General features: G+C 44.3%; 3 protein-coding genes across 3 annotated transcripts in view; all 3 read left to right on the plus strand.

Moving 5' to 3' along the window:
- The window catches only part of LOC127656003 (histone H2A-like), a 357620-nt gene extending 344696 nt beyond the window's left edge, over window positions 1–12924 (plus strand). Inside the window, exon 2 of the mRNA XM_052144123.1 lies at window positions 12077–12924. Coding sequence (XP_052000083.1) covers window positions 12219–12605 — 387 coding nt within the window. The 5' untranslated portion in view covers window positions 12077–12218 and the 3' untranslated portion in view covers window positions 12606–12924. The remainder of the gene's footprint in view (window positions 1–12076) is intronic.
- Window positions 1–15876, plus strand: part of LOC127655866 (uncharacterized) — a 105666-nt gene that overhangs the window by 68809 nt on the left and 20981 nt on the right. Inside the window, exon 3 of the mRNA XM_052143893.1 lies at window positions 13519–13859. Within this exon, the coding sequence (XP_051999853.1) occupies window positions 13519–13859 (341 nt within the window). The remainder of the gene's footprint in view (window positions 1–13518; window positions 13860–15876) is intronic.
- LOC127655896 (zinc finger BED domain-containing protein 4-like) overlaps window positions 1–15876 on the plus strand; it is a 93006-nt gene that overhangs the window by 66111 nt on the left and 11019 nt on the right. The gene's annotated exons all lie outside the window — the stretch shown is intronic.

Raw genomic sequence — 15876 nt, forward strand, 5'->3', positions numbered from 1 at the left:
AACCTCTCAAAAGCTGAAGACATCAACGGCAGAGTATAAGTATTCTTTACCGTGATGTTGTTCAGCTCCCGGTAATCAATACAAGGTCGCAGAGATCCATCCTTCTTCCCCACAAAAAAGAATCCCGCCCCCACTGGAGAAGAGGAAGGGCGGATGAATCCATTAGCTAAAGAATCAGAAATATATTTCTCCATAGCCTCCCTCTCTGGAACCGAGAGTGAATATAACTTGCCTTTAGGCGGAGATGTACCTGGCAATAACTCTATGGCACAGTCATAGGGACGATGTGGAGGGAGAGAAGCCGCCCGAGACTTACTGAAAACCTCCTTCAGGTCCAGCTACTCCACGGGCACGTTAGCTAAATCCACCGCCTCTTCCTGAAAAACAGGGACAAAAACAGACGGACAGGCAGAAACAAGACAAGACTTATGACATTGATTGCTCCACGCTGACACAGACTTAGACTCCCAGTCCACTCTTGGATTGTGATGGGTGAGCCAGGGAAGACCAAGGACGATGGGGGCAAGAGGAGTGTCCAGTATGTAGAAGAAGATGGTCTCGGTGTGATTGCCAGACGTGACGAGAGTGATGTCTTCAGTGGCTAGGGAAATGGTGGGAAGTTTCTGGCCATTGAGGGCGTGTACAGCGATCCGGTGAGTGAGAGACTTGAGGGGAACTTGGTGGTTAAGTGCAAAGGTGTAGTCCATGAAATTTCCTTCGGCCCCAGAATCCAGCAGTGCTCGGCAGTCGTGACGGTGATTAGACCATTGAAGACTTACCGGAAGGAGGGTAGATGTGGATGAGGTCTTCTCGGCGGAGATCCCACCCGATAGTAGCCTCATACTTACTATCGGGCGGATCCTTTTTAAAGGACAGTTGTAGGCAAAATGTCCAGCTCCTCCACAGTACAAGCAAAGTCCCTGGGATCTCCGCCTTTCCCTCTCCTCCCGGGAAAGCCGGGCTCGACCCACCTGCATGGGCTCGGGATCACAGACGGGGCTGAACGCGTCCCGCCTCCAGAGCATTGGCCGCCAACTCGTCCCGATGGGTGGTTGGTTCGTACTCGCCGTTCCACTCTGGACAACCTTGCGTCCACTCTAAGTGCCAGGGCGATCAAGTCGTTGAGCTTGGTGGGAAGATCCATGGCGTATATCTCCTTCTGGACGCGGTCAGCCAGCCCATGCAGGAACATGTCCCACTGCGCCTCCTCGTTCCATTGGCTCTCCGCCGCTAGCATCCGGAACTCAATAGAAAAGTCTGATACAGAGCTCTCTCCCTGATGCAAGTCGGCCAGCACTCTGGCTGCCTCTCTACCGGAGACAGCACGGTCAAAAACTTGCTTCATCTCTGCGGAGAGTGTTTGAAAAGAGGCGCAGCATTCGTCTTTATTCTCCCACACCGCTGTTCCCCATAGAGCCGCTCTCCCAGAAAGTAGTGTCAGAACAAAGGCGACCTTGGTTCTTTCATCACAGAATGTCCTGGGCTGTAGAGAAAAATGCATTGAGCATCGTGTTAGAAAAGCTCGGCAAAAATTAGGTTCACCAGAATATAACTCTGGAACCGGTAGGCGGGGCTCCGACTGGGAGGGGGCCGCTGGTGGTGGTTGAGGAATCAGCGGTGCGGGTGGCGCAGTGGGAGCTCGCAGAAGTTGAATTTGCTGGGTGAGTCCGGACACCTGCGCCACTAGAGCCTGGACAGCGCGAGCCGTGTCATTGAGATTCTTCTCTTGGTTCTCCATATGAAATCTGCTGTTCATCACGAATTCTTCTAGGCTGTCTGAACTGTTACTCGCTGCTTCCATCTTGTGGTCAGATTGTTCTGTAACGGAATGAAACTAGGAAGCAAGTTGCAAGTGACAGTTGGTTTATTAACAGCAAAATGTGAAGATTGGGAAAAGTCCGGGGTAATGGTCTGGTGGCGCAGAGTCTCCAATGGTCAGGTGATCGTGGTGAGAAGAGTGATGAGAAGTGTAGAACGGACACGATGAATCCGGGAAACAGCAACAGAACATGAAACAGGAACAACGAGAGAACTGGACTGGAACTTCAGAGTGGAGAACAACACTGGACATCACAAACAACGATCTGACAAGGAGATGAGAGAGTGGTGAGAATTTAAAGGGAATGGGAATGAGTAACAGCTGGCAAGAGGAGTGATTGCGGCAGAGCGCTAATCACGGTAACAAGCAACACGCCCACACATTCACGCACACACACACACAATATGAACAAGGCACGAGACAAGGAAGAGACATAGGATTTAAATACCGTGACAGAAAGTTGCAATATAAAGATATATTCACTTATCTCCATCAAAATATTGACACACAAAATGTGTGTTCTGGGGGTAGAATGAAAGTCATAAGTTTGAGAGTACATGAAGGATTAGTAAATTATAAGAATGATAATTTTTGGGTGAACAATTCCTTTAACCTAAGGGTAAGTGGTAAATACAGTGATGTACTTATTTCTGATTGCATTTCAATGAATTTGGTCTCTTGTTGTGTCTTTTACCTTTAAGCTCTTTTGGCATTGAGGCATCCCTGGAAGACCTTGCCCATGGTTGTCTCTCCTCTGAAAAGGTAACATCAGAACATTTTTCTGATGTACAAGTTGATAGACTTGACTACATTTGAGTTTTTACAGTATGTTTTCTTATTACAACATATATTACCTCAAAACCAGTAAGTTTAAAAAAAAGAGGAAGAAAGTTTTCTGTTTACAGAGGATAAGATGAACTTTCAAAATTAGAATGCAACACTTTTGTACTTGAGTTATTTGAATTAAAAGTTGTGTGAGCATTATAGTAACAATCTGGTTTGTCTCATTTGTAGTATACAAATAACTTGTAATACATAGGCCAAGGGTGTTTTTGTGTGTGTATGCTCAATTCAATAAACATATTAATTGTCTCCGACGTGTTCAGTAAACTGAATTTATTTTTTACCATTTGTGTCCTCTGTTCCGTCCTTTGAGGAAGATCTGGGAGGTTCATCAACATCTGCAAGCAAGATGAATACACAGTTGTTAACTTTAACAGTTGAAAGCATCATACAGTACTATTCAGTTACATTATTGATTCTAACTTCAGGCAAATCATGCAAAGGGAGAAATTATAGGTCACAGGTTGAAGATTCTGTGAAGACTTTGGCTATTTGAGTGTGTAAGAGAAAAAGAAAACAAATTACTGATATTTGCAGGCAGTGTGTATTTCCTATGCCAATGGTGCTTTATTTGTTTATAAAAAAAATTACTTGGTTGCAGTTGGGATGGAGTTGGAAGTTTTGCTTCGATTACTGTTAAACAATAAAGTGAATTGGTTTCAGTGGATGAAATTGAACATCAGCAAATCTTTATAATGATATTTTCCATAATTAGAGGTGATTATTGAAAAACCATACTATCATACCTTTGTCTGGCTTTTTTCTTTCAGTGCCAACTGTTGCCTTGAGTCGAGGAAATGGTCCATCTAAATGGCATGCACATGATTAAACGACTAATACTTAAGCTGAATTTAGTAGTACGTAGTAGGGAATTTACTGGTATACCTTGATACTTTCTCTTTGTTGCAGGTGGTACCAACAGTGCGTTCTCATCTAAATAAAAAAAAAGTCAGTATTATCAGCTTCCAACAGAGAATACCTTGTTACCTGAAAATGTATGTCTAATCTGTTTCATTTTCAGAAAAGGATGCATAAGGTTATATACAGTATATCTCATACCATCACTGCTGTCTTCAAATCTGCTGGGTTTGTTTGTTGACCTCTTTAAGCTTTTTACTTTAAGCTTTTACAAATGACACTTTGTAGTGGTCTCCGAATCCATAGTGGACATTATCGTGGGCACTCATTCAATCCCATAATGCACCGCAATAACGAGTGTATGACCAGACCAGACTCAGCTGCTTGCTGAATAATTTTCCATGTCTCCCCGAAGGTGGCGCCCACAGCAAACGCTAAGTAACCAATAGTCTATGCGAGCAGGTATGGATGACACACAGGCTTTCCGGTCCACTCAGTGTCCAAATTTACGTGTGCATTTAAATTCACTCATTCAAGTGGATTATATTAGTGGATAAATGTAGGGAATAGAGAATTAAGGTGTAAAGGGCGATTTCGTAACGTACAGTAACGTATACTCACCTTAATTATTGAATGAACTTGGTAACTATGTACAGGAAAAAGTAGATTTATACAGAGAACGTTATTATGGAACAAATTGTATACGTTTTCTGAACAAAACAACAAATATAATAAGTTGGAAAAGTAGAATTGTATTCTCTCTCAGTCAGTGGATTCCTTTAGTAACGGACGATGTCTCGAGACATCAGGCTCGCGCAGTTCAAATTTCGCGCCACAGCATGGGTCGATTGAGCAATCAGAATCGAGTATTTTAGAGAGCCGTGTAGTAACCACTGATCTATATACTGATCAGTGGTTACGCATATTATGTAGTATATTAGTAGTTCCCTCTCGAGAGGTCTCTCCTATTGCGTAAGTAGCTTACGCTATGGGAAAACTCCGTTTCTCGAGAAATATTGAAGTCTTTATGTAAAACGCATTGCAGCTGCACAGCATACAGCAATGAGCGAGGCAGCTCGGTCATTGGCTGTGCTGCGGCAACTTGCTCGAACCAATGACGGGGCGACTCTGAACGCTTCATGCTCGCGCGCTCAGAGCCCGCCAAGATGGCCGTGGCTAGGGCTATATATTAGGCGTTCCGTCATGAGAGTTCTTTAGATTTAATCTCCTTCAGCGAAGACCTTCTCTTCGCTGGATCCTCCGGATTGTTGGAGTCTTTTCGCCCGCTGTTGACAAGCCTACAGCAGGACTGCTAAGAGGACGCCGGCGCCTTCAGCCGCCTTCGAAGCCTTCTGCTACGCCATCCAGCGCACATCACTGATATCCTTTTTTACTTACAAGTGTTCGCCTCTGCGACGCTTTTGATTTAAGTAAAGAGCAATTTTCAGGCGTTGTTCCAAATGCCTTTAACCTGCGCCTCGTGCAGAGGCCCTCTTCCTGATGGGGACCGTCACGTTATCTGCACTCGCTGCCTGGGACCTGACCACGCAGAAGCTGCTCTCATTCAGGGCGGATGCCCGAATGTGACTCCCTGGGCCTCGCCGAGCTGGCGCTTCGCTTTGCCGCCTTCGCGCAAGCGAGCCTGCTTCCACCGTGCTGCCGTCTCCTCCGTTCGAGCCGCGCAAGAAAAAGCGCCGCTCACAGAGTCTGCCAGAGCACGCGGAATTCAGTGACGTCACGCCGGGCCAGTCCCCGCGTGCTTCACCACTACCCAAGATCTCCCCGCCGCCAGTCCATTTCACGCAGGCGGACCAGCACCCCTCCAACAGAGCGGTGGGTCTCGTCTCGTTCGGCGCGTCAGGGGACGACAGTGAAAAGGATGACAGCCTTTCTATTGACGCTGCATCCGACGACTGGCCAGGCTCGGCCTTCGACCCCGCGCCGTCGACATTAGCGGACACGAGCACGGGCACCAGCATGGACTCTGAGATCATCCGCATCCTGTCCAAAGCCGTGGAAGACCTCGGGCTCGACTGGTCTTCTCCGGAAGAACCCGCCCGCAGCCGGCTGGACGAGTGGTTCCTGTAGGGGCGCTGGCAGGCCCCTCGACAGAGACCCTCCCCTTTCTTCCCCGAAGTTCACGACGAACTCACAAAGTCGTGGAAAGCCCCGCACTCTGCTCGCCTGAAGCCTTCTTTCTCTTCCTTCGCTCTCCTCGGTGGACGGCGCAAGAGAAAGAGGCTACGAGGGAACCCCGCCCCTCGAGGAGGCTGTGGCCAACCATCTGTGCCCACCCTCCACCGCTGGATGGAAAGCCAAAGCTTCTCATCCCTCGAAGCCCTGCCGATCTACCTCATATCTCGCCGGCCGCGCATACGCCGCCGCCGGCCAAGCTGCGTCAGCGCTTCATTCCATGGCTGTTCTACAAGTTTATCAGGCCAAACTTCTCCGCACCATGGATGAGTCGGGACCTGAACCTGAGGCTTTCAAGGACCTGCGCAGCACCACTGACGTAGCCCTGTGAGCCACAAAGGCCACCGCCCAATCCATCGGCCGGGCCATGGCTAACCTGACTGTCCTTGAGCGCCATCTGTGGCTGACGCTAACAGAGATGAAGGACGCGGATAAGGCGCCATTTCTTGACGCGCCTATCGCTCCAAGCAGCCTGTTCGGACCGGCGGTAAAATAGTTTGCTGAACGCTTCACTGAAGCTCGGAAGGATTCGCAGGCTATGCGTCACTTCCTGCCCAAGCACACCAGCTCATCTCAGAGCCGCCAGAGACCGCCTCAGCAGCAGCAGCGAGCCAGGGCGGCGCCTGCCGTCTCCCAGCCAAAGAGCAGACCTGAAACGGACGCTCGACGCCGCTCGCATTCCGCTAACCGAAGGAAGCCGCCTGAGCAACGGGGTCCTCGGCCCAAGATCGTGCTGAACCCGGAGCCTCGTAAGTCTTCCTAGCAATAGGAAGAAAAAGAGAGAGTGCGTGTCTCGCAAGAGCCGGACCACTCTCTCTAAAACATGTGAAACATTACCCAGTCCCCTTACAGGCTGCTGGAAATGTCTGTACAGCAGTCAATGGGCCAGTCACAGAACTCGCTCACCTGCAATCAAACGCCGTTTTAACGGCAACACACAGAAATCACAAAAAGAGTCATTTTCTGCCTGTGTCACTAAGGGGTCACGTGTCCACACTAAAGTGCGCATTCCCACGTATCAATACTGTCCAAACAGTGCCGAATACTTCTCCAGCTCCAGCTGGATGCACCATATATGTAGATCGTGTGCCTATTGTCATGTATGCACCACTACACGCAAGCACTGTTCCCACAGTTAAAACTGTTCCCCAGTAAAAGCGGGAAATACTATAAAGGTAGCGTGCGTGCCTGCTGTCCTGCATGCACCCCTACACACAAACACTGTATGCATAGCCAAAAACCCCCCGCCATGGCGGAGGCTTTATGAAAGTGGCGTGCGTGCCTACTACGGTATATGCACCCCCACCCATAAGCACTGCCCATACAGTTTCAAACAGTTCTCTGTCTCATGCCGCAAGCATCACAGATGCGACGGCGTGAGCCAAGAAACTCCCGCTAAGAGCGGGAAGCTTTATGAAAGTGGCGCGCGTGCCTATTACAATGTATGCACCCCCACCCGTAAACACTGTCGATACAGTTTCAAACATTTCTCTGTCTCATGCCGCAAGCATTACGGATGCGACGCGCGAGCCAAGAAACTCCCCGCTAAGAGCGGGAAGCTTTATGACAGTGGTGCGCGTGCCTATTACGATGTATGCACCCCCACCCGAAAACACTGTCCATACAGTTTCAAACATTTCTCCAGCTCATGCTGCGAGCATTTCGGAGATAGCGCGCGTGCCTGTAATCTCACACGCACCCCTGCACTCGGCATTCAACAAGACTGCTCAGCACGCGCCCGCGCCTCTGACAGCTGTAAGCTCAGTGTTAGCACAAGGCAATTTGCCGGTGGGGCCCATACGTCACTGCGACACGCCCCCAGCCAGCATTCAGCCCATATCTAAGTGAGCAAAAGCCTGGGAAAAAATCCCCGACATGCCGAAATGGGTTTTGAACATAATAAAACACGGTTACTCGCTTCAATTCGCTCGCAGACCACCCCGCTTTTCAGCGGTGGTCGAGACGAAAGTGAAGAGATGTGTCACATGTTCTACGCACCGAGGTGCTCAAACTAATAGAGAAGGGCGCTATAGAAACTGTTCCTCCCTCTATGAGCGAGGCAGGTTTTTACAGCCGCTATTTTCTCGTCCCGAAAAAGGACGGTGGCCTCCGCCCCATCCTAGATCTCAGACATCTGAACAAAGCTTTAATGATTCGCTCGTTCAGAATGTTAACGACCAAACATATCCTCGCGCAAGTTCGCCCCGGGGATTGGTTTCTATCAGTGGATTTGAAAGATGCTTACTTTCACATTCCGACAGCGCCTCATCACAGGCCTTTTCTGAGATTCTCTTTCGAGGGACAGTCATACCAGTACACAGTGCTACCATTCGGCCTATCATTGGCCCCCCGTACATTCACGAAATGTATGGACGCAGCACTTTCCCCCCGACACAGCGGGGAGTGCGAATACTGAATTACCTCGACGATTGGCTAATCATAGCACAATCAGAGAGTCAGTTAACGACGCACAGATCTTGGATTATCAGCCATCTAGAATGCCTGTGTCTGAGAATCAATTTTGCAAAGAGCATGCTATTCCCCAGCGGACGAAAGCGACGCTAATTTACTCTGCCCGGTCAGGGCGCTCAGAGTATATTTGGAACGTTCTGCCCCATTCAGACAGGCGGAACAATTATTCGTATGCTTTGGCGGCTGCACTAAAGGTCTCGCAGTTTCAAAGCAAAGAATATCGCGCTGGATAGTGGATGCTATAGCGCTGGCTTATGAAGCCAAGGGCCTTCAATGCCCCTTAGGCGTCAGAGCTCACTCTACGAGGAGCATGGCCTCCTCGTGGGTGTGGTCAAGTGGGATACCCATTGAAGATATTTGTGCGGCGGCAGGCTGGGCCTCGCCTTCGACATTTATCAGGTTTTATAACCTACAGGTCCCCTCATTGCATTCCAACATTCTATCAGCCTGACTGTAGAATGGACTGGAGTATGTATATGCTGAGCATTATCTCCTACCTTATAGGTTCGTCTCTGACTGACTTAGAGGATTTTTTTATGCATATCAATACATAGAAAAATCAGTACATAAGTTATGTGCTTGTGTTTTTACAATGAGCGCCCCACCATGGACCTCCTTGGGGCAAAGGCGCTCTGTATTTTCCCATTATATAGCTCGCCGTTGGCCGGCTTGTTGGATAATCACTTTCCTTTAAGGCTCAGGCATCCGCCTCTGGCTTTATAGAGCGAAGTCAGCACGCACGGCGTTTTGCATGGTGTTCCCATAGCGTAAGCTACTTACGCAATAGGAGAGACCTCTCGAGAGGGAACGACTCGGTTACTAACGTAACCTTGGTTCCCTGGGAGGAGGGAACGAGTATTGCGTAAGCTGCCATGCTTGTGCTTGGTCAGTTCGCTTCAGTCGATTGAACCTAAAGAACTCTCATGACTGGGCGCCTAATATATAGCCCTAGCCACGCCCATCTTGGCGGGCGTTCAGTGTCGCACCATCATTGGTTCGAGCAAGTTGCCGCAGCACAGCCAATGACCGAGCTGCCTCGCTCATTGCTGTATGCTGTGCAGCTGCAATGCGTTTTACATAAAGACTTCAATATTTCTCGAGAAACAGAGTTTTCCCATAGCGTAAGCTACTTACGCAATACTCGTTCCCTCCTCTCAGGGAACCGAGGTTACGTTAGTAACCGAGTCGTTACGCATATTATTATTGTTATTATTTATTTATTTATTTCAGTGAAATTAACTACAAAAATATTCAAAACAGTTTTAAGTAATCAGGTGGGCAAAAAAACAAAAACAAAAAAAAACAAACAACAACAACAAACTAATATGGCCAAAAGTTTAAGTTAAGAAAACCCTTTAGTTATAATAGTAAGTGTATTGTCACTAAGGGTTTTCTTAACTTGAGGTGTTTCTTGCAACCCTGTTCATTAAATTAAGCCTTGCCATGTGAATGCAGCCAGAGAATTGAGCAGTGCCTTGTTATGGCTTTCTAAAATGTAATTAGTTATTTTTATATTTATAATATCTTAATATTTACCAGTTTTGATTTACACAGCATGGGCTTTTGTAGAAAATACAAGTAATTATGGACTGAAGTGTCTCTTTACATGGCTCAGTGGAATCATAGCATTCACCTGTCGAATATTTCTGAATAATGGCACCACATCAGGGCATACATAATTTCACTGGTCATTGGGGTACTGTAATATTTACTACTTTTGTGCTCATGCTATCTTGTATAATTTTGCCTCTAAAAATAAGCAAATAGATTTTGAACTCAAATCTGTTTTTCATGTGCATCATAGTGGGATAATTAATGATTAACAGTTGGCCAGTCAAGCGAAACATACTTACCTGCCTCCTTTCTTCTTTTTACAGGAGATGTTTTGCTGCTGTGTCGTTGGCATTATTGTTGTCTGACCTCTGTGACTTCCAGATTTTTGTTGTGTCATTTCCATACGTGCACCAATGCTGGCATTAGAATTGTTGACCTTGTAGCCTATTATACTGATTTATTTTGTGTTTTTCCCCCACTGTGCTTGGAGATAATGGTACTAAATGCCTAAAAAGGGATAGTTTACCAAAAATGAAAATTGTAATTTACTTACACACGTGTTTGTTCCATCATCACGTTAATCCACTTTTTTTTTTCTTTTTCTTTTTTTTAGCTTGGACGTATAAAGCACTACCCACTCTCATAGTAAGGTAAATATAATCTTGCAAGCTCTGACTAACTTCTCATTTTGTGTTTTATGGCAGAAAAAAAATGAATATGTGTTCTGCACGAAATGAGGTTAATAAACTGCAAATTTCAGTTTAGGGTGAACTATTTATTTAAAAAATCTTAATACATAGCATGAACTTCACTCAGTGCTGATGTGCAAATACCCATTAGTTGATGGGTCAGTAATTGAATTTGATTATTGGCCCAATCCAAAGTAAAGCTATTTAAAGTGTATGAAACCAAAAATGTAATTATTTATATTTGTGAATCACCTATGGATATAATACCTCTAAGGACGTTGATAGTTGTACACTTGTTTTGTCTTAGTAATTTATTTACTATTTGTTGGTATGATGGTCCCTGTATCTTCCAAATGGGAGTCAAACCTTTACTTTCTTTAACCATTAATGTGTGGGGGAATGCACAAAAATGTCAGTGGGCACGTGTGAAGATCATATACATTGCCTAAATTTAGGTCAGACAATAGGGGGTTAAGTTGGCCATTTTTTTACAAGTTACTACAAAGCATTACACAACAGTAGCAAATTAATATGTGGATCATATCAAGTGATAAATATATTGCAACCTTTAAGAAGCCTGTTTGATACAGAAATTGTGTATCCTGGTCTAAATAAAGTGCCTTCATAAAGTTGAATATATGTGTGTGTTTCTTTATCCAGAGGACCTCCACATAGCATAGGAATTTGACATGTCAGGATCCCAAATTGTGGTTTGTATTCTGTTGCAGAGGATTCAAAAATGTAATGTCCAAATAATTAATCATCTGAGACAGTAAAGAAAACAGATACAAAACAAAGAATGCATGAAATACATTACTATTAACATTTTATTTCATATGATTTTGTAAAATGTAACTGTCTTCCAGATGTACAACACTTGGTGTTATGCAACAAAAACAAACAAACAAATGCAATTTTTCTTGAGTTATTACGTGAAAGGTGGTAAAATTACGGGCCTGGGACATTGCCGTCTCATTGCCAGTAAGTCATACAATTGAAAACAAAATTACGAATATATTACGTAACTGAAACGTTCTTGGTTATCTTGCAACATTAGGAGCCCGTAATGACAACGTTGTGAATTGGTCATTTAATGGTAATGAAATTACGGGCCTGCGACGTTGTAGTTACGTTACCAGTTAGTAAGTCATGAAATTACCAAAAGTACAGAAAAATTACGTAACTGGTACGTCAGTGTGTTATTTGGGAAGTTTGTAAAATCAAGTTTAGTGCAATTACTTGATTATTTTATACGTTTGATTCAATTATATTCAATCGATTATACATTTCTGTTCATTAAATTTCAGGTTTAACGGCATCAAAGAAAAGAGCTCGTACACTTACTGCCTCACTAAACCACACAAGAGTTTAGTTTTCAAATACTAGTAATAATAACTGAAGAAGACTCTTAACCAATAAGTTCACCTCATGTATAACATGTTTATTAATACATAACTAATAATAATAATAATTAAAGGAGCAGTAAATGACAAGCTCTTTTTTTCTAAACACCTTAGACACATTATTCTGGTGTGCTTGTAAACTAATAATAATAATGATTATTGTTTATTACAGTATCCTCTTTGAGTTAAACACATGCTTGCAAGGCACTCGTCATCAGAAAGAGGGAGGAGTTTAGTGTTTGGAGGTAAATGCTGTGATTGGTTAGAATTTTTCACAGACTCGAGCCAATGGGCGACTGACAGTCTCCTTTTAATACTGGAAACATCTGCACATGAGCAAATATCTTCTTCTATTTCACATTTTGAAGTTTTGTAACAGTCGCGATAATGAGTGGCAGAGGTAAAACCGGCGGCAAAGCGCGAGCAAAGGCTAAAACTCGTTCCTCCAGGGCGGGACTGCAGTTCCCCGTCGGCCGTGTGCACAGACTTCTCCGCAAAGGCAACTACGCTCAGCGTGTCGGTGCCGGTGCTCCCGTTTATCTGGCCGCTGTGCTCGAGTATCTCACCGCTGAGATCCTGGAGTTGGCCGGAAACGCCGCTCGGGACAACAAGAAGACTCGTATCATTCCCCGTCACCTGCAGCTGGCAGTGCGGAACGACGAGGAGTTGAACAAACTCTTGGGTGGAGTGACCATCGCTCAGGGTGGGGTGTTGCCCAACATCCAGGCTGTGCTGCTGCCCAAGAAGACCGAGAAACCCTCCAAGACCAAGTAAACCAACCCCAGTCTGTTTGCCTGACCCCAACGGCTCTTTTAAGAGCCACACACTTGAACTAAAAAGAGACTTTTCTTCTCTTATATAAAGTCTTCAGTTCAATGGTTGGTACAGAAGCTAAAATAAAGAAATGTGTAGGAGTGCATATATGCAGTAACAAGTGTTTCTATTTCATTCGTAACTGAAAAACTGCATCAGCTTGGAGCTACTTATGCAGTGGCATAACTCCGTAAAGACATGTAATGAAAAACTACAAGATTTGTCTCGAATAATGTGCAGCATTAGACACATGCGGTGAAATCAAATGTGCATGAAGCAACACGTGATCGATCAAGGGTTTTTTTCAGTCGTGTGTTGATACAATTTTGTCTAAAGTACAGATGACGTTACTAATCAAGCAGGTGTGTAATTGTTGTTGTACTTAATCATATAATAAAAGATATTTCAGCTGTTCAGCAGATTCTCTAATTACGTGCAGCATACATTGTAAACAAAATACAAGCGTACAACGAATGATGACGTAACGCTGTGAATCACGTGATGGTTTCTTTGGGATGACTGATTAAGACGATGAAAATATGATTTTTGGTTTCAGTTTATTTTGTGATTATAAAAAAATCATAACTTTTGTTGTGAAGATATATCTGGTTAATACCCGTATAACATGTAGAAAAAAAGTAATGCGCAGCTTTTCTTTCATGCGCATTGAGGAGGGATATTGCGCGGGAAACTGCAGCTGCTTGTTTAAAAAAAGACGAGCTGCTCCGTCATTGGCTGACTGTCACGCGCAGAGCTCCACATCAGCCAATCACATGTCTCTTGCGCCTTCACCGCACTGAGCGCGTGCTCGTTCTCGGCTTTAAAATGGCAGCAGCGCGACAAACAACTTCATTTTCTGTGAAGTTCTGAAGAGAATCTGTTCATCATGGCAAGAACTAAACAAACCGCCCGCAAGTCCACCGGTGGAAAAGCCCCGAGGAAGCAGCTCGCTACTAAAGCCGCACGTAAGAGCGCTCCAGCCACCGGTGGAGTCAAGAAGCCTCATCGTTACAGGCCCGGTACCGTAGCGCTGAGAGAGATCCGCCGTTATCAGAAGTCCACTGAGCTGTTGATCCGCAAACTGCCTTTCCAGCGTCTGGTGAGAGAAATCGCTCAGGATTTCAAGACGGATCTGCGCTTCCAGAGCTCCGCCGTCATGGCCCTGCAGGAGTCCAGCGAGGCCTATTTGGTCGGTCTCTTTGAGGACACCAACTTGTGCGCCATCCACGCCAAGAGGGTCACCATCATGCCTAAAGACATCCAGCTGGCCCGCCGCATTCGTGGAGAACGCGCTTAAATCCTCAGCGGCGTCCCTCACATCTACCCCAAAGGCTCTTTTAAGAGCCACATCAATTATACCCAAAGAGATATTTTCCAGTAGTTAATAGTTTTTGATGCTATTGATCCAAAGTATATTTGACGGATATGGACCAGAGCTCGTAACACTTCAATGCTAAAAGCCATAAAAACATGATTGAATAATATTATTGTAATGGTTTCCTCTTTACTTTCAGTTTAACTGGCATTGAAGGTGTCTCGTTCTTGTCGAATGTGCAAATAACAATATAACCTCAATCTTGATGTTGAATTACAAATATAGAGTACTGCCTTTAACCACAGACGTACAGTAACATCAATGTAAATATATTGGCAGCTGGTCATAATCAGAGTCAGTCTGAGCAAATGTAGGATTTCGTCTGTGAATGACAGCAGGGTAGTTTTTAGGTTTATTTTTTCCCAAACTCTAAATCTTATTTTCTCTTTGGTGAGACAACGACTCTTTTTCTTTAGGTTTTATGGCGGGTTGCGAACCAACTTAATTGTTGCATACCGCCACCTTCTGTGATGGAGTGTGAAGATAATGACATCTAAGTTTCTCCCCATTTCCTATATTTTAATCCACTGCTCCTAATAAATCTCATTATTGCATTCATTTGTTCCTCCGCATTTGGACCATCGTTTAAGATATTGCTAATTATGAGTTCTTGACTTCCTAAGGTTTGTAATTCTTCCTCAAGTCTCCTTTCTCTTTCATATGCAGGACATACCATCAACACATGCTCTACTATCTCCTCTATTGCACAAACCTCACATAAACCTGTATTATGTTTCCTTATGATGTAATGTAAATAAAATAAAACAAGAGTTCAAAAATAATTGTTTCTGTATAAATGCAATATTAATGTACTTAAAGGTTAGTCAAGAAGTGCCCTCTAGTTTGAAAATGAGTTGTAATGGCAGTAATAAGTGTGAATGTTCTTATACATATGATTGTTTTGAAGTCCTTTTGCCCATAATTGTTGTCTCTATTTGACTACAGATGATCACAGTAAAACACAGACTTGGAGCTTATATGCACATCTTCCTTTTCAAGTTCAGCATTTTCTCAGTATACTGTACATGTAGGAATAAAATGCCTCATAAGAAATATTTATGACCTTTATGTCAAAAATATTAGAGAAGACGGTGCTCGCACAATTAAAAGATTTTTTAGCTATCAATAATTTGCTTGATAAATTTCAGTCAGGCTTCAGAACTGGTCGTAGCACAGAGTCAGCTCTGTTGAGAGTTTAAATGATATTTTTTTAGGTGTGGATTCTGGTAGTCCTGCTGCTGGATCTTATTGCTGCTTTCATTACATTCTTATCGATCACCTAAGAGACCAGGTTGGTATTCAGGGGTTAGTCTTGGATTGGGTCTCTTCATATCTCAAGGGTAGAACGATTTCAGTCTGTTTAGAGAACTGTTCTTCATCAGTTGTTCCTTTAACATGTGGGGTCCCTCGGGGCTCCATTTTGGGACCCGTTTTATTCTCCCTCTACATGCTTCGTTAGGAAAGATCTTTGATAAGCATGGCATACACTACCAGCTGTATGCTGATGACTCTCAACTTTACTTTCCTATTAAACATGGGAAGCACCCTTCTTTTGAGTCTCTGCATAAATGCATGGCCGATGTAAAGTGTTGGCTGGCAAACAACTTTCTTCAATTAAATGAGGATAAGTCTCATATGAGGATAAGTCAGAGTTTATTGTTTTTGGTCAAAGGGGATTTGAGGTAAATTTAGAAATAAATGTGTCACTGCTTCCATGGAAAAAACTTCCCTATGTAAAAACCTGGGTGTTATATTTGGGGCCTTAAAAACGTATTTATTTTCCCTAGCTTTTTAATTAATTGCATTATAAATTGTATTGGGTCAATTTGATCTTATTCTTGTTTTATTGGTTTTAAA

This window comes from Xyrauchen texanus, chromosome 2, assembly GCF_025860055.1.
Source record: "Xyrauchen texanus isolate HMW12.3.18 chromosome 2, RBS_HiC_50CHRs, whole genome shotgun sequence".
Lineage (NCBI taxonomy): Eukaryota > Metazoa > Chordata > Actinopteri > Cypriniformes > Catostomidae > Xyrauchen > Xyrauchen texanus.